This window comes from Tasmannia lanceolata, unplaced genomic scaffold, assembly GCF_043159265.1.
Source record: "Tasmannia lanceolata isolate RefF3 unplaced genomic scaffold, GAP_Taslan_0.1 ptg000023l, whole genome shotgun sequence".
Lineage (NCBI taxonomy): Eukaryota > Viridiplantae > Streptophyta > Magnoliopsida > Canellales > Winteraceae > Tasmannia > Tasmannia lanceolata.
Window position 1 is genome coordinate 18,078,234 of NW_027518700.1, and position 23,886 is coordinate 18,102,119.

Consider the following 23,886-nt stretch of genomic DNA (forward strand, 5'->3'; position numbering starts at 1 on the left):
CCTCTCTCAAAATAGTGTCCCCAACAAAAAGGTAATTTCTAATTTCCTTTCTTTTTCCTCTTCTATGCAAAATTATTTCTTTGTATTTTTCTACGTATATTGAGTGTTTGCTCTTTTTAGTGTAGAGGGGCTGATGTCCTTCACATAAGAAGTATTCAACGGAATTTTTTTTTATAGGTAAGATGGGATCGAACCTCTGATCTCTTGGTAATATGATAGGTCCCAGTAACACATAAACGCCAATTTTTTCAGTTAAAATTATGAAAATGGCAAATTTACCCTATTAACCTTTTAACTGTAAGTTTGGCAAAAATCCCTCAACTTCAAAATTGAATTGGGTCGGTTGGAGTTTATCTCTTCTTCGTTTGTAAATAAAATAGATGCAAAGGGTGGTGCCCACCATTTTACACCATATTTGATAAGGTTGGTCCCACCAACTCAACTCAAACCCATGCATCGAGTGGTGCCCATCATTTTTCCTTATGGTTGATGAACTGGGTCCCATGATCTCCAAAAAGTCTATACATAAGGTGTATGGGCCCCACAAATTTACACCTTATGTTTTGATTGGTTGGCCCATTATTTTACACCCATGCATAGCATGGGCCAAGAATGCTTCTAATGTCTCAAATGGCTAGGGAGAGAGGAACACATCTTTTTACCAATGAGGTAGTGGCTGAAACCCGTATTCAACGGATTTGATTGCCATGTACACTGCAGTTGGGTTTCCCCATGTGATGAATATCATTTCCCTTCAGTTATTATTTAGAGAGCTGTCAAGGGTTTTTTACAGTTCCCAAAAAGCACTTACAAACAAGGTTTTAAATTCAGGTCAAGTAAGATGATAAAAAGATGTCTTCAACATGTTCTTTATGGTATTTCACCAAATGTTTAGGGATCTCAATGGTTCCAACAGCGATAACCTTTTCATAGGCATAAGCTGAATTTTTAGGCTTCAATCTTTTTATGAGCACACCATATCCAACGAGATCAGAGGTCAAGCCAATTTTGCTCGGATTGGTTTAGGGTCTAAAAAGGCCGATCTATGTACAACGAGAGGACACTTTGTTTGTCCCTATTATCTACTTGCAAAGTTGCAAGTTGTTATCAACATATTTTGAATTTTGTTTCTCTAAGGGGTTCAACTTAAAAAATAAAAAAGGAATTAGTGTTGGTACTTTGAAAATGAATAGAGCAAATAGGTTCGAAGAATGATTGCTCTTCTTTCCAATGTCTTTTCTCTTATTACTTTGGATTTTTAGTATGGTAAGTATAATGTTGTCCTACTAAAATATCTATACCGGATGGGTATAGTGGTGGCTGATAGGTTTTTGTGGTGTGCAGCATACACAAAGGCAAATTAGTTTTTGTACGTCTTTTTATAAATATTTATTAACCATATGTTGAGATATGGCCAAATATGTTTGATTGATAATGACTACTCATTATTTGGATTTAGTTTTTCTTATCGTTTATGGTCTCAGATATGTAATTGAGTATTTAAGAACTTTCTCCTCTTTTATTCGTACTGATGAAATGGTTTTAAGGAGGAGTTGTACTTGTCTTTTCAAGAATGTTCAAAAGGAGCTATAGCAAAATATCTCCATACATTGATGATGCATAAGAGTGGATTTGCTTTTGTTGTCTAGATTGCTCGGGCAACAACTGTATCACCAAATTTTTTTAAATATTTCATAACTTGATCATATATTTTTTTGAATGGTGCTTCTTCTTTCATAGGTGGTTATAATGTTTGTCTCTGTAGATCTTGGCTTCTCCATTTTCATTGATTTTCATGTTCACTGGCAGAGTTAAAGAAAAACATTTGGACCTGATAACTACCTACGAGAACTAATTCACGTGGCACCCTGTAAAAGAAACTCTTGAGGTTTTCTTATCACTTACGTTTTCGTTAATATATATCCTGTAAAAGAACAAATATCTTCCTCTAGAAAAACGCATCACCATCCTAAAATCTCTCCCACTGTATCCCTAATTTTCTTGACTTTATTTGAAAACCGAACGATTCATTTCAATTCCCTTCTAAATAGATTACATCTAATACCATGCATTTCCTATTCCTGATGCTTTGTTTCCAATTTGAATGGTTTTTCTTTTCTTTCTTTCTCAAATATAAAACACGGTTGGGTGGTTATTATTTAGAGTTTTTATTATTAATGAGGAATGATAGACGCAAGGGCCCTCTTTATGCAAGGGCTAAAGAAGGGCCCTTGGATAGATCCACGTCATTAATTAATTTCTTTATTAATTAGGACTCCTTTAGATAAGTGATAAGAGTTTGTAGTTAGCATGTTACCAACTCAACCGATCACCAGCAGCCAAGGTAGCCTTCAAAATTTCCTTTCATGTCTTTTGGGTGAGGGCTTGCTGGACTGACCAATTTAATATGAACTGGTGTTGATGCTGGACAGAGCTATTCATGATAGAGGCCTCTGTTTTCAGTTTCCAGTAGAACACATTGAGTCAATAGTTTTCTACTGCTCTTTTTCTTTGTTTATTTACTTATTATTATTATTGATATTGATTTATATTTGATATGCTGAAGAGATTGTAGGTTGATGATGGATTTTGATAGCCTCTGATAGTTAATCTCTATTGTTCTTAAAAAAAAATTTCACATCTTCTCTTTTTGAAGCCATGGTCAAGGTTTCTACTCTTACTGAGCATCAAAGTAGGAACTTTAGTAATATTTTTCTTTTCCAAACTTCTCCAAATAAATTCCTTCAATCCAAACAGGGACTTAGGAATTCAAATTTTTACACATTTCTCTTTTTGAAACCTTGGTCAAGGTTTCTACTGATATTGAATATCATTAGTTTTTCAATGTGGGACTGTACACATAAAGGTTTATGAGGGCTAATTGCTAACGATATTCTAGAATGGATCTGTCACCGTCTTCGATATTTCTCAGGATCAGGTTCGTTATTTTTCTTCTACGTCAAATAAATTGAATTCTATATTTTATTCTATTTTTTTCATTTTCTTCCATTTTTTGTTTCCATTTAGACCGAAAGAATAATTAATGTGGCAGAAAACGGAAATATCGGAACTCCTGAACCATCGGATACGAAGAACGAAGATCAACGACTCTTCAATCAATAGTGATTTTGGGGTTGTTCAGTATGCAGACCACCGTGATGCAATTGGTAAAGTTAGATTTTAGCAAATCTCTCCTCCAAATTATTCCTTTCTATTTTAAGCCATGTTGTTATTGCTTGCAAAATTATCGGGGTTATCACGATTTTAGCACATCTCCATCATGATTTTATCAAAATAACAATTTTTTCTCCGCCCCGTGCATCGCACGGGACTGCAACTAGTTTCTGATAATAATCTTAGTCAATACATTAACATACCATTTTTCTTTTCTTTTTTCTTTTATTTGAATGGAATTTTTTATTTTTTGAATGGAATTAACACATCATTTTCTGCTTAAGTCTAGCAGTCAGTATGTTATGACTTTTCCATAGATGACGAACATTGCAATTTTGTTTGAAGTTCGAACAAAAATGGCCCATGCAAGAGCCATAATTTAGATGACTTGCAGCAACTTGGCACGAAATCAAAAAATGCAACCACAGATATGCAATCCATAGATACAGTGAAGAGAATATCTAACAATGATATAAGGAATGAATATAATCCAAATGAATGTAGCAAGTCATACCTTGATAAAACAGTAGAAAGACTTCTCTTTCCCTTCCCACACACGCCATGCCAACACATACTCTCTTGGAGTCAGCAGTGGGAATTTTTTAATTGTGCGGCCGATTTCCGTTCCACTAATTTCATCAATCTGCAACTGCTCGTGATCAACCAGAGTCTTGTCCCACTTTTTCCTGTATTCGTTGTCCATGTAAAAGTCTCTTAAGAGCTTGGTTGAACAATTCTCGAATGTTGTAATGCTCAGGTATTTTAGGGGACCATCCTGCAGGGCAAAGTTTCCAATGTCACAGACAGGATCACAAATTAAATAACTGAACAACCCGGAACTCAGCCAAGTCGGCTTGGTTTTTCCTGGCTGTGAGTTCCAGTCCGAGTTTATAAAAAAGTCGGTCAGCTCAGTACATTTTTTTTATTTTAACTCAGTTGAGACTGAGCTTCTGGACATTGGTTTAAATAACAGCCATGATAAACAGCTAAACAATGCGCTGACACTAAAAGTAGTCAGTTCTGAGAAGAAATGAGGCAGAAAATTGTTTGTTCCTTGATTTAGTACATATTGATGTAAAATGTATTACAAAATTAAGGTTGCAACGGAAAAATGAAAAAACCAAATATATCAGTGCAGGTAAAATAGTCTGGCAGGTGGACTCAAAGGCAATTGATAGGACGATGCATCATTTTATGCACGCATGAAGGGACAAGAATCTAAAACCTTGCTTGCTTTTTAAATGCATATAACAAACTGGGGAATAAATTGTTCCAGCACATGTTCAAAAAACAATTTATCAATCATCAACTCAGCTTGGTCAATTCAGTTTGCTGGGTTCTGCATTAGAATTCAAAAGCTCCAAATTTTCTAAATTTGAGCTGGCTGGATATTTAAAAACCGGCTATACTTTCTATGAGGTTGCCAATTCAAACTAATTAATTAGATGACTGATCTCCATGTTGAGTTTATTTTAGCTTTGCTCAGAATCCAAATCTAATGACAAGACACGGAGCTCCATACTTTTAGGGTAGATGCCGAAATGCCTTCACAAAATACCTAAGGATCCAATTGTTTTTATGCTTGGAATCAGGGATATCGGAGAGAGAGAGAGAGAGAGAGAGAGAGAGTGAGAGAGAGAGAGAGAGAGAAGCTTGTGGGAGTTTACATAGGGTTTGATCAATGAACTATCTTTCATTCATGTCGCGAGGGGGAAACCACTTCCCACTCACTTAAAAACACAATTTAAGTAAGGGAAATGATATTTATGCCCCTTTTGATCACCAGGGACACCCAGCGCCAGTGTACGTTGCAATCAAATCCACTGGATTTTTCTGACATCAAGTACATTAGCCCCCCTTTTGTCATTGATACACTGACACCGGGTGTCCCTGGTGATCAAAAGGGGCATAAATATCACTTCCCTTTAAGTAATGATAAAGAAAATTACAGTATCCCCCACCCCCAATTATTAATAAAAGATGGTAAAGTATTTGACCAAGACTTTGTTTACAAGGATGTGGGCCCTAAAAGACGGTTTTAGAAATCTCTCCCGCATCCTGAGATTTCTAAAACCTGGAAACATGGGGTGATCTGCTGCTCTCTTGCAGTTGGAAAGAAGGGCGAGAAATCAAAAAAAGATGGCTGGTCTCTTTCTACTCTCGTCTCCCATGTACGAGGAAATCCAGGTTTCTAAAATCCGCATATCCAAACTGCCCCGACAAATCCAAGAAAAACATTTTTCCTATTTTCCATGGAATGTTTTTGGAAAACATTGATTTGGAAAGCCCTAAAACATTTGGAATTTTTTCTTTGAAATGTGTTTCCTTGATTCGTTTTTACTAAGGCCCTATTTTTCCGTTTGGAACATTTCCAGTTTTTACTAAGCCCTATTTTTCAACCTTTGATTTGTTGCATTCATAGATAAATTTCCATTCGGATGTAAATGGTGCAAATAGTGATGCCAATACCAATTGCAAACGTAGAAAAACATTTAAGATTTTTAATCTTTGTAACCATGCTTTGTGGGCCCATTCTAGTTGAATCGAAGGTGGGCCCACTTTTCATTTCAATGTGAAGTCACAAGAATTTCAAATTTCAAAAACTAAAAATGGGTGGCCCAGTGCATGGGGCTCCCACCATTGCAGGGTCTAGGATGGCTAAATGTACGCATCATAGAAATGGCGAGTCTCTAACTAAGCACGGAAAGGGAAAATGTTTCTTTTGTAAGTCATTTTAATTTGCATTTAATTTCATTTTAGGGAAAAATACAAATACACCACCTCAACTTTCTGACATTTTCAACGATAACCTTGACTTTTCAAAGTCATCAACGACACCCCCTGACTTTTCACTACCCATGAAGTAGACCCCCTGACTTTCACCCTATAGTTCAAAATTCATCAAAGACAACCCTGACAATTTCTTCGTTCCTGTCCACCCCGTCACGTAACAAGCATTATTGAAAACTAAGGGAGTGTCGTTGACGACTTCAAAAAGTCAGGGTTATCGTTGAAAACGTCAGAAAGTTGGGGGAGGGGGTGTATCTGTATCTTCCCTTAGTTTTATTAATGTAGAGAATGATATTTGGTAAACAACATCATTGAACGAACTGCACAGAAAAGTAAATGTATCTTGTGCGTGGGAAATCAGATCGGCATGGGACTAATAATACCTAGTAACATTATATGGTATTGACATAGGGGTGCTTGGAGGGGAAACTGGTCATTGCACTTTCTTATACTTCATTACATTGTACTTTTTTATTGACTTTGTTGCTCCAGACATGTGCGACAACGCATGTCACTATGTGTTTGATGTGACTAAGCCATTATAGATGGCTTTATTGCTTATGTGATGATTTCTAAGTATGTATTTGTGCTTACTCTAGCATTTCCTAAAGTTTCATCATTTGCCTATGTTTCCATATATTTCTGTGATTTTACAAGATTTCCACCTAAATTTCCAACCAAAACCAAAATGAAATTCTTGGTGACTTTTGATATAAAAAATCACAGGAAAAAGAAACGTATGAGAATGAAAAATAGGAGAGGAATGAGTGAAAGAATCAGTAGATGTGGAAAAGGATTAGGTTTAGCCAGTTATGGTCAACCGAGAAGAAGAAAAAAGGGAAAGAGTAAAAAAGAATAATGAAGATTTAGAATGGCTGGTTGAATAGGGAAAGTTTAAAATCACTAAAAGAAGTCACAACTGACAAGCAATTAAAAGCAAATATTTTGAGCAAGAACTGGCAAATGATCTTATGAACACTACCATTCAGAAACTCAACTCGGTTAATAAGAAACTGGCCTAGTTGATCATTGATTCAGTTGATGTAGGAAAAAAAAACCACCAAGATATGGGGGGTCACTTCAAACTATATAGAGCGATAGCCTCTATCGCCTTTATATATTGACAATTTATCACTAACATTCGGTGATCCTTAAAACATGAATCAAGCATCAACCACTTCAAACTGTAAAGAGAAATAACGTCAACAGACACTGAAGTTGTTAAACACAGCCCCAAGCAATATTGTCAATGAGCCATCAATCTTTAACCAAAGTAGCATTGTATAATAGTGTTAAGTTATAAAAGATAAACAACACCTTTCTCCAACAACTTAAGCTTTTGGAGACGTTGGTAAGTTAACAAATAGGAACCTCTTTTATGATAATAGATACATATCCTATTAACAGAAAACCCATAAATCATGAAAGAACTAAACATATTGGAACTTTGAAATCTTCTTTGCCTTTTCTCTGAAAATGTGGATCTCCCAACCAGAAGTCAAAGTCAAAAGAAACAATGAAACCTAGGGCCTCAGATAAAAGCCAAGAAGAATTTGATTGAGTACTTGAAAATCGAAGAACAGATTACATGACAAGCTTCTTCTTTTTTTTTCTTTGAATGATATTACATGACAAGCTTTTTGAACTCAAAAAACTCGTCTGAGTACTTGAACAACTTCCAAGTCAACTCGGATCAGACACTCATTAAATCTGATTCACAATTGAGTTTAAAACCATGAAGAAAATAACCAAACATGCAAAGGAGATGATAATCCTCACAAACACATAAGAAAAATAAAATCATCTTTCCCATATTTCCTTTATTCTAGTAAAAAGTGCCTATTATTGAGTCCAACCATAGAACCATGCATGAATATTTATCTCTTTGCAATTTCTATGAAACCTTTCCGTACAGAGCCCATAGCATATAATCTATATCTCAATAAACAAATTATTTCAGTGAGAAAGAGCACAAACCTTTGGCTTGCAGCACTTTGCTTTGTAGGATATAAGATTGTTTCTTCTATCTATGACATCATCCCATCTCTCCTTTTCATTGACCTTCCCTTCCAAATTGTTCACTAAGTTTCTTAAATCATCATCTGAAATGATCTCTGAGATTCTACAGACACAAGAACTTTGACATCAGATTACAGGAAGGGCTAATCATAAAACATTACTTCTCTTTTAATGAGAAAAAGGAGTCTGCATAGAGCTAGCATGATTCAAGACTCACAGATGAGCTTAACTTCAGTACATCCATCATATTAAACAATACACTGAATACTCTCCCAAAGATTGCTTGGATGCATTCAAACAAAAATAATACAACATCTTAATGAGTTAATTTGATACATATAAGAAAGAGTTCCCTGCAGATGAAGTAGAAAAGCTTGGAATGTGTAAAAAAAATTGATGAAGATACAGGTGATGGCATCCTCCATGAAACCAGTCTTGAATTAACAATTTACTACTAGAAATGCAAATTCGCTAGTAAGTGATTGTCACCATTCTTCAATCCCAAGATAATTTATCCGCATATTCCCTTCACGAACACCCCTTATCTGCATCGCAATATAGGCTTGTGCAGGATTTATAGACTAGATTCTAGTGTTCATATTACAGGTGTGAAAGTGGAACTGGTAATGGTCTCAATCAAATCCTACGCCAGAAAGTCCCCCACTCATTCGTCAGTGGCCAGACCAGTCCAGAAAATTCTACTGTGGTATCCTTTGAATTAACCCAACAGATAAGAAGATATAGAATTGGAAAATGATGCCACACCAAGTCCACTTGAGAAAATAACCACAGGTATAAGAATACTTGTACTCCAAAAAAAAAAAAAAAAAAACCTGCCCTCCAATCAACCATTGGGTGCCAAAATAAATTAGCAAGTAAAAAGAAAAAGAGAAATCAACTGAAATGTTAAGTTTTATGCAGAGAATTAGTATGGTCTGACATCAACCAGGCTTTATCAAAAGCTTAGTTTTAGCCAACTCCTAAATTCTACCTTGAATTAATCGAATAGTGGGTCTACCTTATACACATTAAAAAGTCAGGGGGTGTAGTTGATGAGTTTGAAACTACAGGGTTATCATTGAATGTGTCAGAAAGTTGAGGGAGTGAAACTGTATTTTTCCCTAAATTTTAAAACAAGACTGCTTACCAATATCCAACTTGGTAAGAAAAACATATTTCCAACGAATCCTGGACTTTCTGAAAGACAGTCAATAATATAAAATGGGAACAAAAAATTTTACCCATCACCTAATGTTGCACATGGTCTCTGGCCAAGACCATGAATCCAATTATCATATCAACAAAGCTCCGGGGCCAGACGGTTTCTGCCTTGCATTTTTTCAGGATTGTTGGGAGTATGTAAAGGGAGATACCGATTTTCAGCCTATTAGCTTGGTAGGATGTCTATATAAGATCTTGTCCAAAGTATTGGCGGACCGGCTCAAGAGGGTACTTCCATATATCATTTCAGAGAATCAGTGTGCTTTTGTTGGCCAGAGACAAATCTTAGATTGCTTGCTGGTGGCAAATGAAATGGTGGATTGGATGGCTAAGTCAGGGGAGCAAGGTATTATTTGTAAGCTGGACATGGAAAAAGCGTATGACAGAGTGGATTGGCAATGTCTGGACTACCTTCTACACAGAATGGGTTTCGGAGGAAAGTGGCGCGGGTGGATCCGTAGCTGCTTATCTTCAGCATACTTTTCTATTCTGATTAATGGCTCGGCACAAGGGTTCTTCAAGTCGTTTCGAGGCTTGCGTCAAGGGGATCCTCTATCTCCCTTTCTATTTGTTATTGTTGCGGAAGCCCTCAGCGTGCTGTTGATGAAAGGTCGAGCGGAGGGTCTGATTTCTGGGGTCAAATGTAGCGAATCCGGGTTTCAAGTCTCGCACTTGCAATTTGCGGATGACACCCTACTCTTTAGCTCTCCCCAGGCCTCAAAGATCCTCAATCTTAAGGCAATTCTCAGGTGTTATGAATTAGTAACAGGGCTTCGATCTAATTTCTCAAAATCCAAACTTTACGCTGTGAATGTAAGCGAGGAAGGAGCTTCTACTATAGCCAATATTATGGGATGTTCGTTGGAGAGTCTGCCGGTATCTTATCTGGGATTGCCCCTGGGAATAGGGCGACCTCGAAAAAGTGCTTGGGATCCCATTGTGGAACGAATCGAGCGACGGCTTGATACATGGAAGAGGAACCTGGTATCTAAAGGAGGCAGATTAACCTTGCTTAAAGCTGCCTTGGCCAATATACCCATCTACCAGTTACCATTATTCAAATGCCCTGTGTCTGTTGTAAACCGTATTGAACAGATTCAGAGAAGATTTTTGTGGGGGGGATCAGAGAAGAAGCGGGTTATGGCCCTAGTGAGTTGGGAAATGGTTTGCATGCCAATACAAGGAGGAGGTCTCGGCATTAGAAGGATCAAGCAGGTAAACCAAGCACTGATGGGAAAATGGCTATGGAAGTTTGGTGAAGAAAAATCACGATTATGGACTAAAGTAATATCAGGAAAATATGGTGCTGATTCAGGTGACTGGACTACTCTGAATAACTTTAACAAACCTGGGGTAACAATTTGGAGGGATATCCTATGCCTATCTCCTCTCTTTGATCGAGGAATTAGATATAGAGTCTACTCCGGCGTCCGGATCTCTTTCTGGTCCATGAGGTGGTGTTCGAGCGTCCCGCTAAAAGTTTTATTTCCAGCCCTTTTTCTAGTTGCAGCTGATAAATCTATTTTTGTGAAAGATTGCTACGAGCGTATTGCAGGTAAAGTTATATGGCACCCTCTTTTTCGTCGGAACTTCTTTGATCGCGAATTGCCCTCGGTGACCAATCTACTTCAGATCCTTGATCAGGTTTATATCAGTTTTTCAGGGGAAGACAGAAGGTTGTGGGTATTAACTTCTTCAGGAGATTTTTCGGTCAAGTCTTTCTATAATAGTTTGTTGCCTTTTGAGGTAAATGCCCTGCTAGCAAAGGTGTGGAAATCAAAGGCTCCCCCTAGAGTATGTTTCTTTGGATGGTCAGCGTTAAGAAATAGAATACAAACAGTGGACTTTCTGAGAAAGAGGAATATGCTGATTATTGATCACTGTACTATGTATATTGAATCAGGGGAGTCGGTAGACCATATTTTCATCCACTGTCGAGTAGCTAGGGAGGTTTGGGGGAGGATTTTAGCAAGGTTTGGCATCAAATGGGTGTTTCCCTCCTCTCTTCAAGACTTGTTCGCCGGCTGGACATGTACACCTTGGGGCAGAAAAGGCAAGCGGTTGTGGTGGCTCTCTTTGATGGCTTTTTTATGGGTTATCTGGACTGAAAGGAACTCTCAAGTTTTTGAAGGGAAAGCCAAATCCCCTTACTTTATATTTATTAAGATCATTGCTCTTACTATCTCTTGGGCTCGAGCACTCCCGTTATTCCGATTCGTTTCGGCCTTTGATTTGTGGGAAGGGTGGGGAGTGGTTTGCAATAGCCAGGAAATTATGAATGTATCCAATCAGCAATGGTGCCCTCCTCATGAAGGGATAGTCAAATTAAATTTTGATGGATCAAGTTTGGGCAACCCTGGCCCTGCAGGGATTGGTGGAGTATTAAGAGATAGTAATGGTGGGGTACTTAAGGCTTTCTCTGGTCCAATCGGTATAGCAGATTCGAATGAAGCGGAGGTAAGGGCAGCGCATCAAGGTATTCTGAGCTTGGCTAGGGGCCGATCAGAAAGATGTATTGTGGAGGGTGACTCGCAGAATGTTATCAGATGGCTTAGGGGCCCTCGGAGTTCCCCGTGGCGATTTCTTAAATTCTTTGACGAGATTAAAGATATCTTACAAGGGCTTCAGATATCTTTCCAGCATGTGAGAAGATCTGCTAACGAAGGCTGATAAGTTGGCAAAAGATGGAGTATCGAAACAGGATTTAGAACTTTATGATTTTCTCCCTCTTTAATTGTATCTCCCGGGGCAGTTTTAGTTCCGTGGGAGTGTTATGTTTTTCTGTTTCTGTAAGGGGGACTTCCTCAGTCTTCATTTAATATAGTCTTCATTTAATATATTCTGCTACCATTCAAAAAAAAAATATCAACAAAGAAAAAAAAAGCCAGAAAGAAAGCAACAAACAACCAAGATCTCAATTTTAATGAACATAAGAGCTACTCTGTGATACTAACTTATAAGGAAAAGAAAAACACCAAGATATTGTAGATTAAAATCATGGTCTGAACATCAACTAAAATCCCGAAATCAGGACCAATTACCTTATAACTTTGACCTATTAAATAAATTTCAGCTATAGTAAGTTAGCAATCACTAAATAACCAAAATCAATGCTATAAAATAGCAAGTATACCACAAACACAGACTTCAATGAAAACAAATATATAGCAAAAGAAAAAATATCCGTATCCAAAATAAGAAGAAAAAAATGGAAACAGACCCAATTGAGGAATTCCCATTAGGGGAAATCGTTGTTGTCGATTGTACTACATTGGGTTTGAACCGCCTCGTAAATTCTCTTCGAAATTGCCAGATGAAGAGAAAAACAAGTATGATGATTGTTGCGCATCCTCCACCACTGTTTTCCCGCCAAAATTCCTCTGATCCAACAGAGATTCCCGCCAAATTCAATGGGAAAAACCAGGGTTTGGCCATCTAGAGAGAGATTCCTCAGTTTTTCCTTGGAGAGAAATCCATCTGGGTCATTTTCTTTACCCTTTTTCCTATTTTCTATTTTTTTTCTACTTGTTTAGTTGTATGTGCCCCCAAATATGTAGGGGCTCGATGAATGTTAAAAAAAATTCCAAAATAATATTTTCACGGAAACTGAGCTTTTCCGGTGTTTGGTGATAATGACTAAAGTATCACTATCAAATGATTTCATTACGCTGGGAGGTGGCTGTTCTGTACTGCAAAAGTGATTCGAGAAATGGCTTTCTTCAAAATTGCCTTACATATAGATTGTATATGATGTGTTGCAGGATAAATCCGTATTTTTCAAAAGGTACCTTATAACCACACCATAGAATGATCCAAACCGTCCAATTGTCGGGCCACAACTTAAATAAAGGGGCGGCCCAGTGCCCGAGGCTCCCGCCATTACGGGTCTGGGAGAGCTAGATGTACACAGCCTTACAGCCTTACCCTTGCAGAGAGGTTGTTTTCATGACTCGAACCCATGACCACGATGTCACAATGGAGCAACCTTACCTGTGCCCCCACAACGTAAATAAAGAGTGCCCTAAAAATCATTTCCATAGGTTGATCCTAACCCTCCAATCTATAGAGGGACGGTTTGGATCATCCTATATACCTATGGTGTGGACCGTACCGCACTTACTGCACCTTTTGAAAAAAAAATACGGCTTTATATAGCCGTATATTATATAAAATCTAGCTTAAAGGATCCCTTGATAGAATAATAAGGGATTTGCTTAGGCAATTTCACGAAAAGCCATTTTTTGTGGCTCACTTTCACATGAGAGAACGGCCACACACACGAGTTTTTTTTAACTCTCTTTCTCCATTCAATAAGTGTATATATCAGGCTATTTTGCATGGTAGATAACTTTTATACCATTTTTTCTGTCCATTTCTTTAGAATGAAGAGGATAGATAAAAATATATGTGGCTGTACTAAAATGCTTAGGGATGAGAACAGACAAAAATCCTTATGAGTGATAAGCGACATGATGTCCAAAATAGACTATTCTTATTAAGGGAATTGTCAGCGTGGCAGCGTCCATCGCAGAAGGCATTTAGCATATGGCCTGTTGTGTGCAGACCAGCCACACAAGCTCACTTTTCAGCAGCTTCTGTCTTCATTCGTGAGGTGGCTGGTCTAACATGCAACAGACCATTTGCAAAATGCCTTTTGTGATCCCTCTTAGTAAAGTATTGATTTGTGTAAACCCTTTATAATTATCCATCTGAATGTCCTACAATGCCACATCATGTTAAGAAAGCACCACGAACAAAGGATCCTTCGAGTACTGCTAACAGAGAAATTATGTGGTGCCTGACCCTGCCCGTGAAGTGAAGTGTAGGTGGTACTATATAAGTACCACTCTTGATATCTGATCCAACAGCAGACTCTTAAAAAGTGGTCTGTTGTTGGATCAAATATCAAGGGTGCTACCGCCCACATCAATAAAAAAAAATATCAAAGGTGCTACCGCCCCCACTTGACTTACGGCCGGGAACCATATAAAATCTCCTACTAACAACCTTCACGAAATATTGAATTGTGCTTCTTTAGCATAGTTATTTGGTGCATGCATGGCAAGCATGAAAATATTTTTTTGAAAAGTTTTTCCCTTGTTTGTCTTTTTTGTCATAAAATGGGGATAAAACAAATGAAGGTGCAAAGGCTTACAGAGGTACTTTTTTTCACTATAAAAATTTCTGCCCCTTGCAGGCACTGAGTAAAATGAAGCACAGTAAATGAGTCTTATATAAAATAACCAGAGTGCCCTTCTAATGGTAGAAAACAAAATGCCCATGTCACGTAGAAAATGACCAAGGCACCTCAATCCTTACTATTCTAAAAGCCTAAACCACCGAAAGTTCGTCAACCATCTTTCACCGAAATCCCATTTAAGTCCCACTCCTTATTTCGTAAAAAACTTCCAGATGTATCCCATTTTATGAGGGCGTTCTCGCCATTTTATAGTTGTACTTTCCCCCTAGGGATAAGTCCAAAAATCTGGTCAGGTGCTCTAATTTTATGCATTTTCGTCTACTGTTGACAGGTGTTATTCCAATGCCCGCCAGATGTCTCGCATGCATTTTCATCTGCCCTTTTACTTTGGCATCATCGTTTCAGTTCACCACCTAGAGACCTTGGAAAGGAATTTGCTCTCCATCAAGCTTCCTTCCGATAACCCAAAATCCCCTCCTTTTTCGTTTCATACCTTATCTTGATAAGCCATAAGAGAGTTTTAATCTCTCACAACAAGCAAGTCTTTAAGTTACATTAGAATACCAAGGTAGCCTTAGATCCTAGCCGTTGATTTCCACTAAGGCCACTCATGGTTAGGATTTAATCCTAACAACATGTACTTGTTTTTATTTTATTTTTCCTTTTATTTTTTTCGTTACCAAATTTCATTTTGAGATTTATAGCCTTTCCCATGAAGTAATATAATGTTTTTCCTTTTCGTGGTGAAGGTGTTATGGCTTGGATGAATGTTCTATTTTTTTACTGTAAATATATTTTCTTTTGCAGGTCTTTGAACATGGTGACCTTTACAAAGATGCATAAGGAATTTTGTAAGGTAATTAATTCTCTGCAATTTAGTTTCGATCATTATTCATTTATTTTTGTGATTGTTGTAGTGCCTTATTTGTTTCATAAAATAGTAATTTTCTTTTTGAATAGTTATTTCATAAAATAGTTGATTTTTTAATAATAGGAAAAAAACCCAAGAAACTTATTTTTTTATTTTTTTTTGCAAAGTAAATTTTGATTTTTCCTGCTGTGTTTTAAATTTCCCAGCAATAACGGGTTCTTGGGTTCTGGTTTCTCTTGTTGTCCTTTTCTTCTCTATCTCTCCTTGCCTCATTTTGTGGGTTCTTTGTGCGTGGGAACGCCTCTGCTGTCTCCGCCTTTTGTTTTCATGCTTAGATCTTTTCCTCTTATTTTTTCTTTATCTGTTTTCTGGAGGTCTTTGTTTTCTCCGTATTTTGACAGTTTCTTTCACGTGCTTTCTTGGTCAGGTAAAAAAGCTACTCTCGATGGAATCAGGATATTCTCTTCTCTGGATGGAAAATCATTAACTTCCACCTTCTCCTCAGTATTTGGTGAAAATTCTCCCAAAATTTTGAGGTACTTTGTTAATATTTAGATATTTAAGTTGCTAATGAAATATGAGGACAAAGAAAATCAAAGTAAGCTGGCATTTATTCCCTCTCTGTTCTGATAGATACATACGGTATTTAACAACTCTCGATGCCACTAATTCTACTACTAATTCACTAAAGATTCGTATTTTCATCTGTTTTTTTATTTCTCTACTGCGGTATTTGATTAATTTTTTATAGTACTTCTTTTGCTTGTTTTTTTTTTATACCCAAGCATGATAGAGCAATGGGGTTGAGGAAATCGTTACTGTTACTGTGATGGCTATGAGTATCCCACCAATCTCTCAGTGCCAGAAGGTAATAGCCTTGTTGATCTTACCCACATTCATGAAAAAAGCCAAACTTGTGAAAACATTCCAAACAAAATCATAGAGAATTCAAACACTAACTTATATAAAAGAAAATTCTATTTCTTATCAATCCCGTTTATGTACTAAATGGTTCCTCCAATCTCTAGCTTTGGTCATGCTATGTCTTTCTTTATTAAACACTTTCTTGATCCAAAACTGTTCATCTCCTTGGCCCTACAAACACAAGAAGTACATGAATATATATCCTAAAATAATCCTCTGTTTTAAATGGTTTAGATCATTGAAGAAGTGGTCCTTGATTGACAATGGATCCCATCCTTGTATTGCCCTCAAGTCTACACTCTTCTTGGATTATCAATCTCTGAGTATTCCACCAATCTCATCTCAGAATTGCCACAGCCGTTGCACTGGTTTTTGAAACTATTGTTTCTCAAAAAATGAGAAAGAAAGAAGTTAATGATTTTGATGTGGTGGTACCTTGCTGCTTTGCTCCTAAACAGAATTACAGTTCTTGAAGAAGTTCCTTTTAAAGTGGCATGCTCAAACTCCATGTTGGCTTGGATGGTTGTTCCTGTAGCTTGAGAGTAGCAAATTGTTTAGAATGAGCTAGAATTTGAACCAAAGCTTACACTGCAAAGATTCCGAAGTGTGTTGGAGGAGCAGTCTGGAAGTTTTAGTAGTAGTAATTTTACCACTTTTCCATGCTTCTTTTTCAGTTCTGTTGGCAGACGTTGATGGATGTTGCCTCATTGGCCCTCATAAAAGAGGGCCAACCTGACACACCCTTTGCTAATGGAGCAGCCTAAAAATCAGTGTCAACAAGTTGATTGGGCTATGCTCAAACTAGGATTGAGGTTGTTTTGCTTAGATCTTAGTATGCTTTGAGGGACCTAACCGAACTCTTTTATGATAAAAGGGATGTTGTACTGGTTTAAATAGCCAATGCCAATGCTTTTTGACCCGACAGAGGATACTGAGGTGAACTATTAGCTTTGTTTGACATAAATTCATTGATGAGATTGTCTCCTTGTCATATTTATACCGCTCATCGTTGCATATAGATCTTTGATTGCATATTGATTTCTTTGTTTTCTTCTTAATTTGATCTTTTCTTTCTCACGCTTTCTTGTTTAGATCAAATCCACTCTTGTCTAGAATCAGGATCTTCTCTTTTCATGCATGTAAATATAAGATGGCTTTCAAAGTCTAGAACGATAAAAGCCAATTTTAACCTTAAACATTTCCTGAAAGTATTTTATGAAAAGGTCATGTATCATAAAATGATCTGTCCAATCTACTTATAGAAAGATCAAATAAGTGTCTTTGAGAAGCATAACAAATGGCGCTCATTGTTTAAATAGTGGTAATTAGTTGTACCTATGTTATTGTGACGGTTTGTTGATAAGCTTCTGCTTAGCTTAGAAGAGTCATGAGATTAGTATTCATCGTTTAAATAGTGGTAATTAGTTGTACCTATATGTTATTGCGACGGTTTGTTGATAAGCTTCTGCTTAGTTTAGAAGAGTCAAGAGATTAGTATTCCTATGACTGAGGGTTGATTGGAAGATGGGCATGAAGAGAACTAGATTGCATTTCAATTTGTAGATCAAGTACTTCTACCTATTATGTATGTTTGTGAGCTTTGCTGATAATTTTTTCATATTATTTGCCTTGGTTATTTCCATTGTTTTATACTTGATTTTATTTGTTGTTCATTGGCTTTTCCCTGTTAGATAGCTTGTTTAACCGAAACATTTACCTAAATGGTTAAACTTTTTTTCGTATATAAATTTCGAGCTTTTTGATGTGGGAAGTCATTGAATGCATTCCTTTTGCTTTTGCATTCTGGTATGTATGGTTTTAACTTTCCTTTTTAACCATGTAGGATTCTTCATTTCATTTGCTCATCCTCCGTTATTATGTGGGTAAGAATTTTGGTATTTACAGTTCTTTACGTCTGCACAGAACCATTTTGGTATTATCTTATGGGTCTATACTCTACCGTTGAAGAGAAAATGGAGAAGGAAATGGCCACAGTTAATGATCTATGTGGTATGTTAGTTTTTTCTTTTGGTATAAAATTTTACGAAATAAAGACCGAAGTATGCAAAGGGAAATGGAAATTCAATTTGTATCTGGTTCTTGATCGAATAATGTATTTGATAAACGAAGGCCCTCATTATCATGCAGATGACAACACTTGATTTCTTCCCCTAAATATACCTGCATTCTAATATTTTATTTCATTAATGGGTGCGAGGGTTAAAGAGGGATCTGGTTGTTGCATATTTAATTCTTTATTTATGTATACCTGCCCATCTTCATTTTTTAAGCTCCTAAAAGGTGGTGAATCTAGAGCTGGCTACTTTTGCAAGGGATGCTGTTGCGGTTCTTGAGAGTGGGACTTGTCTTCAAAATACAAGGAAGTAACTGAGGATCTTCTGGTTCTTTCCCCTTGGCTCTATTGTTACATAAAATGGGACTGTGAGAGGAGACAACAGAAATTCGACAGCAATCCATGTTGTCCCTATTCCCCTTGTCGATTCTTCCCTACAACACAAATTGTGACAAATAATGATGCTAATGCCATTTTTTCGTGGCTCTTCAAAGAATTTTATAGTTCTGCATGCAAATAATTTTTACAAGTATCCGACGTGGTCCAATGTTTTTTTTTTTTTTTTTTTTGGTCAATGGCCTTTTCTTTTGGCATTTGGGTGGGGTTGAAAATAAATAAACTATAGAGTTTTCTATGAATAATTAACACTTTTGTATTTTGAAAGAAATTGAAAGAAATCGTATTCTTCAATCCAGATTCAAGATTTTTAGAATCCATTTCCGTATTACCTTTGAGCTTATTTTCACTTTCAAGTAATTCCATATTTCATTGTTTTTTCACTTAAATTTACGATGCTCATTTTCAGGTTGTCATTATTCTTGAGAAATATATTGTTTGTTTGTTTTCTTATTCGTGTTGTTTTGTTTTATTTTATTTTAATTTTTCATTTTCAAAGTTTACCTTGCTCATGGTTTGTCCCTTGTAAAACATGTTAGGCTTATTGTTTTTAGATCGTTAAAACTTTAGTCATGTTACCATTCAAAAAAAAAAAAAACTTTAATCATGATGTCCTTATCCACACCAACTGTTTGAGGAAATGCTACATGCACGATGCTTATTAAAATCAAAAGGGAAAGACTTTCATTCTTATTTTTGGACACAAACTGTTTTGAGGAAATGCTACATGCACAGTACTTATTAAAATGAAAAGGGGAAGACTTCCATTCTCATTTTTGTAATTTTTATATGCTTAGAATTTATGAAACATTGGACTTTTAAGGCATCTTTGATTTTTTTTATTCTACTTAGATGATTCATGTCAATACTGAATTACTTACTGTTATTGCTTCTCTTAATGGTTATATATTATTTTTTCTCATCTGATTTGATACTGAAAGTCCATTGCATAAGCAGGTACATACAGGAAAAGAAAATTTAATTTCTTCAATGGCAGTTTCATACCACACAGAATTGTTAGTGGCTGTTCTAATAAACATTTATCTGATGGTATATTGGATATGTGGCTATCAGGTATGGTTTGAAGCCCCGTAATCAGAACAATTGAAGCCTAAATTGCAAAATGTTATAAATCTTTCTCAAGAGAAATGATGGTGAATTTTATAAATGAAATTCACCATCCGACAATTCTAACTTGTCTATGTGCTTTTCCATCTTGGTTTAAAAGTTTATCTTATAAAATTAATCACAAGTAGAAATCAACTAACGATCGGATGGTCTTTGGTGGGAAAATACACCATTGCAAAATGAAATTCACCATCCGACAATTCTAACTTGTTTATGTGCTTTTCCATCTTGATTTGAAAGTTTATCTTATGAAATTAGTCCCAAGTAGAAATCAACTAACGATCAGATGGTATTTGGTGGGAAAATACACCGCAAAATCAAATTTACCATCCAACAATTCTAACTTGTTTATGTGCTTTTCCATCTTGATTTGAAAGTTTATCTTATGAAATTAGTCCCAAGTAGAAATCAACTAAAGATCGGATGGTATTTTGGGAAAATACACCATTGCAATGCATTTTACAAAGGTAATTCACAGCACTGATCATTTCTTTTTTCCAGCTACCATTTTTTGGTATTAGAGACACTTTACTTATAAATATATGTTCTTTCTCTTTGTGTTTAATTTCTCTTTCAAAACATATGTTATTATGGGTGATTCTCTTTATAAAAATAAAACGAATCGAATGGGTGATTCTCTTTATAGATTTTGATACTTTAGGACTTCACATTTTTTTTAAATAAAATAGATAATTTTTTAGGGCAGTGATAAATCGACCGCCATATATCTTAAATCGACCACCATATAGGGCAGTGCTGAGAGAGAGAGAGAGAGAGAGAGAGAGAGAGAGAGAGAGAGAGAGAGAGAGAGAGAGAGAGAGAGAGAGAGAGAGAGAGAGAGAGAGAGAGAGAGAGAGAGAGAGAGAGAGAGAGAGACATGGGGGTCGATTTAAGATATTAGGAGGTCGATTTATCACTGCCCTTTTTTAGTAGGTAAGCTGGGATTGAACCCTGACCGCTAGGTCAAAGAACAAATCTTTGACCATTGAGCTAGAGGCTCAATCCCAAAGAGATATTTGATATTGAAGTTTGATGATGACTTGATGAGTGCAAGTGTTGTGCATGTTTCTTTTCAAATCCTGCTTGTTTTTGTTGGTTTCTATGGTGATAGGGTCAGAGGTTCACTCTAGATTCCCCATTCTGTGTCTCAGTTCTATTGTTATTTTTTAATATTACTTGGGATCTAGCTAATGTATCTTACTAATATGATTCTTTTTTTTATAGGAGAGCTGGGATCTTACTAAAAACCTAGGATGCGAATATCATCGATTTTTTGTTGATGTTTATGGATCTAGGTAGTTTGCTTATATGCAATCATTTTTTATATATGAAAATTCGTTACCAATATTCATGCATTAGGCTGATTCTGTTGAATATTGATAGATTTTCACATGTCGAATATTGATAGATTTTCACATGCTTCAACTCTTTATTTGGTGGATGTGTGCTGGAAAATATGATTCTTAAAACACTTTTTCTTTCCATTTGTCTACTTTATGTAGTTCACTTATCATGAGTATAAGCCTTAGTTTTGTTTCACTCTTATTTTCTGCATTCAGTTTTTAATTGTTCAACAAGAAAAGGATGAGACTTGTCGTCATCAGAAGATGGGATGAAGAACGTGGACTTGCAAAAAAATAGTCCAAAGAAGTTAAAGAGATGCTGATATTTTCAGTTGTTTCAGACAATCCAGAGGGAGGTTTTAGTGCTTTAGAGGTTTTTCATCTGTCTGTATTTTATTCAATTTTGATTGCTTCAAAGACAACAAGGACTCTTTGATACCACTTAAGTTGTCAAAGTGTCAAAATTAATTGGAGGAACACAGCACAATAACCCATTGCACGTATGTATCACAAGATAACAAGATAAGCACGCATTGCATGTATGTGTCGCAGGAGAATCATGAATGGAGAAACATGGATACTATCAAGTGTTTGCAGTTTGGCACAACACTCCTAGGTAAGAGTGCAAAATTTCAATGAATTGGTAAATATTAGTTCATCTAAAAATGAAGTGGCTTATGATTTATGGAGTTTTTATATAGTGGCCGGCTGTCTGGTATCGTGAAAACGGTAACACCCTTGATATTTGATCCAACAGTAACACTTTTTAAGAGGCTGCCGTTGGATCAGGATCAAATACATTTAACGTATGAGGCCACCATATAATTTCTCTAATTTATGAGTCAAAAAAGAGATCCTAAATCCAAGAAATCCTAAATCCAAGAAGGCCCTGACATTGCACAATAACTTACCAGAATAATCCAGGTTAAAATGATCATCTTGCTTTAAACAACTCAAATCCAATTTAGAAACGAGTTCATTGCAATTCGTGTAATAAGATTTTGCTTAATTTTTTTTATCGTTTCTTTTAATTATTCTAATATAAAGTTTTCTTTGTACCACTATAATATAAATATATTAAACAACATTTTATAACATTATACTAATTTACTAATTATATTAGATTCCTTTCAGAAAATGTAAATAGAAAATTGTAAAATACCTTAGTCTCACGTGCAGCGCACGTGCACTTTTACTAGTTTTCAAAAAAAGAAATTATTGGGGACTGGTCTTTGGCTTACTCGAACTCGAATTGGTGCAACGCGAACCCAAATTGGGTTACTCGAACGGGTTATCATTTTGGTATCTGTATAAGATAGAGGTATTTTTTGTCATTTTTTCACGAACCCACAGCAGCCCATTCTATAAGATATTGGTATCTGTATCGATTTCTAGAGATACGGGCCATTATTTTGGTTATTTTTCATGAGAGATGTGTACTTGGGTCACTTTACACGAGACATGGGTATTTTGGCATTTTCCATTAAAATATGGATATTTTTGTTATTTCCCATCATATAGGGGTAATTTAGTCATTTTGTATAAGATAGAGGTATTTTTTGTCATTTTCGAGAGAGAGAGAGTGAGTGGTGAGTGAGTGAGATGTTATAAGATAGAGGTATTTTTTGTCATTTTTTCAAGAGAGAGTGAGAGTGAGTGAGTGAGTTGTGTTAACGGCAATTGCAGCCCATTCATGCCTTGTATGGCATGTTGCCATTCCATACATGCCTAGTATAGCATGTTGCCATATTCGGACTATTGCCCTTTTCACACATACCTTATATAGAGGATTGCTTGTATAGATTTCCATTCTTCTTGTACGAAATCCCCTACTCAACGGATTAGAGATCTTTGTAATATATATATATATATATATATATATATATATATATATATATATATATATATATATAAGTGAAGCTACACATATGTGTAGCTAACTTAGCTACACCAACGGCTTAAAATACAGTGGGCCCACATTGTTTGGATGATCCAAACCCTTCATTTGATAGGCCCTTACATTGATAGGGTATGCCCAAAAAATCAGCTCCATTGGATGATCCCAACCCTTCAAACTATGGAGGCAAAAATGGACAGATTTGTGAAGGTTTTTGCACGTCCATTTTTACCTCCACAAATCGTAGGGTTGGGATGATCCTATAGAGCTGATTTTTTTGGCACACCTTATCTATGTGAGGGCCCATCAAATGAATGGTTTGCATCACCCAAACAATGTGGGGCCCACTGTATTTTAAGCCGTCGGTGTAGCTAAGTTAGCTACACGTATGTGTAGCTACACTTTTCTCTCTCTCTCTCTCTCTCTATATATATATATATAGAGAGAGAGAGAGAGAGAGAAAACGGTTCCTACACATATGTGTAGATAACTTATCTACACACTAGCTTAAAATACAGTGGGGACCACATTATTTGGGTGATCCAAACCATTTATTTTTAAGGCCCTCACATAGATAGGGTGTCTACAAAAAATCAGATCCACAGGATCATCCTAACCATTCGAACTGTGGAGGCAAAAAATGGACTAATTTGTAAAGGTTTAAAGACATCCATTTTACCTCCACAAATCGTAGGGTTGGGATGATCCTATGGATCTGATTTTTTGTAGACACCCTATCTATGTGAGGGCCTTTAAAATGGATGGCTTGGATCACCCAAACAATGTGGGCCCCCACTGTATTTTAAGCTAGTGTGTAGAGAACTCTCTACACATATGTGTAGGAACCGT

At 36.4% G+C, this 23,886-nt stretch overlaps 2 protein-coding genes across 17 annotated transcripts in view; one reads left to right on the forward strand and one right to left on the reverse strand.

Moving 5' to 3' along the window:
* LOC143856475 (uncharacterized) overlaps positions 1–12,784 on the reverse strand; it is a 33,104-nt gene extending 20,320 nt beyond the window's left edge. The window contains exons 1-3 of the mRNA XM_077366709.1: positions 12,425–12,784; positions 7,942–8,086; positions 3,689–3,949 (exon numbers count right to left, since the gene is read on the reverse strand). Of these exons, the coding sequence (XP_077222824.1) occupies positions 3,689–3,949; positions 7,942–8,086; positions 12,425–12,639 (621 nt within the window). The 5' untranslated portion in view covers positions 12,640–12,784. The remainder of the gene's footprint in view (positions 1–3,688; positions 3,950–7,941; positions 8,087–12,424) is intronic.
* A 1,983-nt stretch (positions 12,785–14,767) lies between these two features.
* LOC143856445 (uncharacterized) lies at positions 14,768–21,630 on the forward strand. Of its 16 annotated transcripts, none has more exons than XM_077366667.1 (8): positions 14,768–15,017; positions 15,154–15,260; positions 15,703–15,811; positions 18,043–18,209; positions 19,627–19,743; positions 20,175–20,264; positions 21,022–21,092; positions 21,357–21,630. In XM_077366667.1, exons 4-7 carry the CDS (start codon positions 18,077–18,079, stop codon positions 21,039–21,041), a joined length of 360 nt encoding a protein of 119 aa, XP_077222782.1. In that variant the 5' UTR covers positions 14,768–15,017; positions 15,154–15,260; positions 15,703–15,811; positions 18,043–18,076; the 3' UTR covers positions 21,042–21,092; positions 21,357–21,630. The 16 variants fall into 16 exon arrangements, 12 of the variants coding, with proteins under 12 accessions (XP_077222782.1, XP_077222781.1, XP_077222780.1 ...); XM_077366666.1 differs by having other exon boundaries at positions 15,212–15,260; XM_077366665.1 differs by having other exon boundaries at positions 14,768–14,972; positions 15,212–15,260.
* Positions 21,631–23,886: the final 2,256 nt, after the last annotated feature.

Bases quoted from the DNA above. Each gene is read 5' to 3' on its own strand.
- LOC143856445 (XM_077366660.1), top strand. From the start codon at position 15,603: ATGCTTAGATCTTTTCCTCTTATTTTTTCTTTATCTGTTTTCTGGAGG. The intron at 15,812-18,042 runs GTACTTTGTTAA...TTAACCATGTAG, and splicing joins AATTCTCCCAAAATTTTGAG to GATTCTTCATTTCATTTGCT. The intron at 19,744-20,174 runs GTATGGTTTGAA...TTGATTTGAAAG, and splicing joins ATTGGATATGTGGCTATCAG to TTTATCTTATGAAATTAGTC.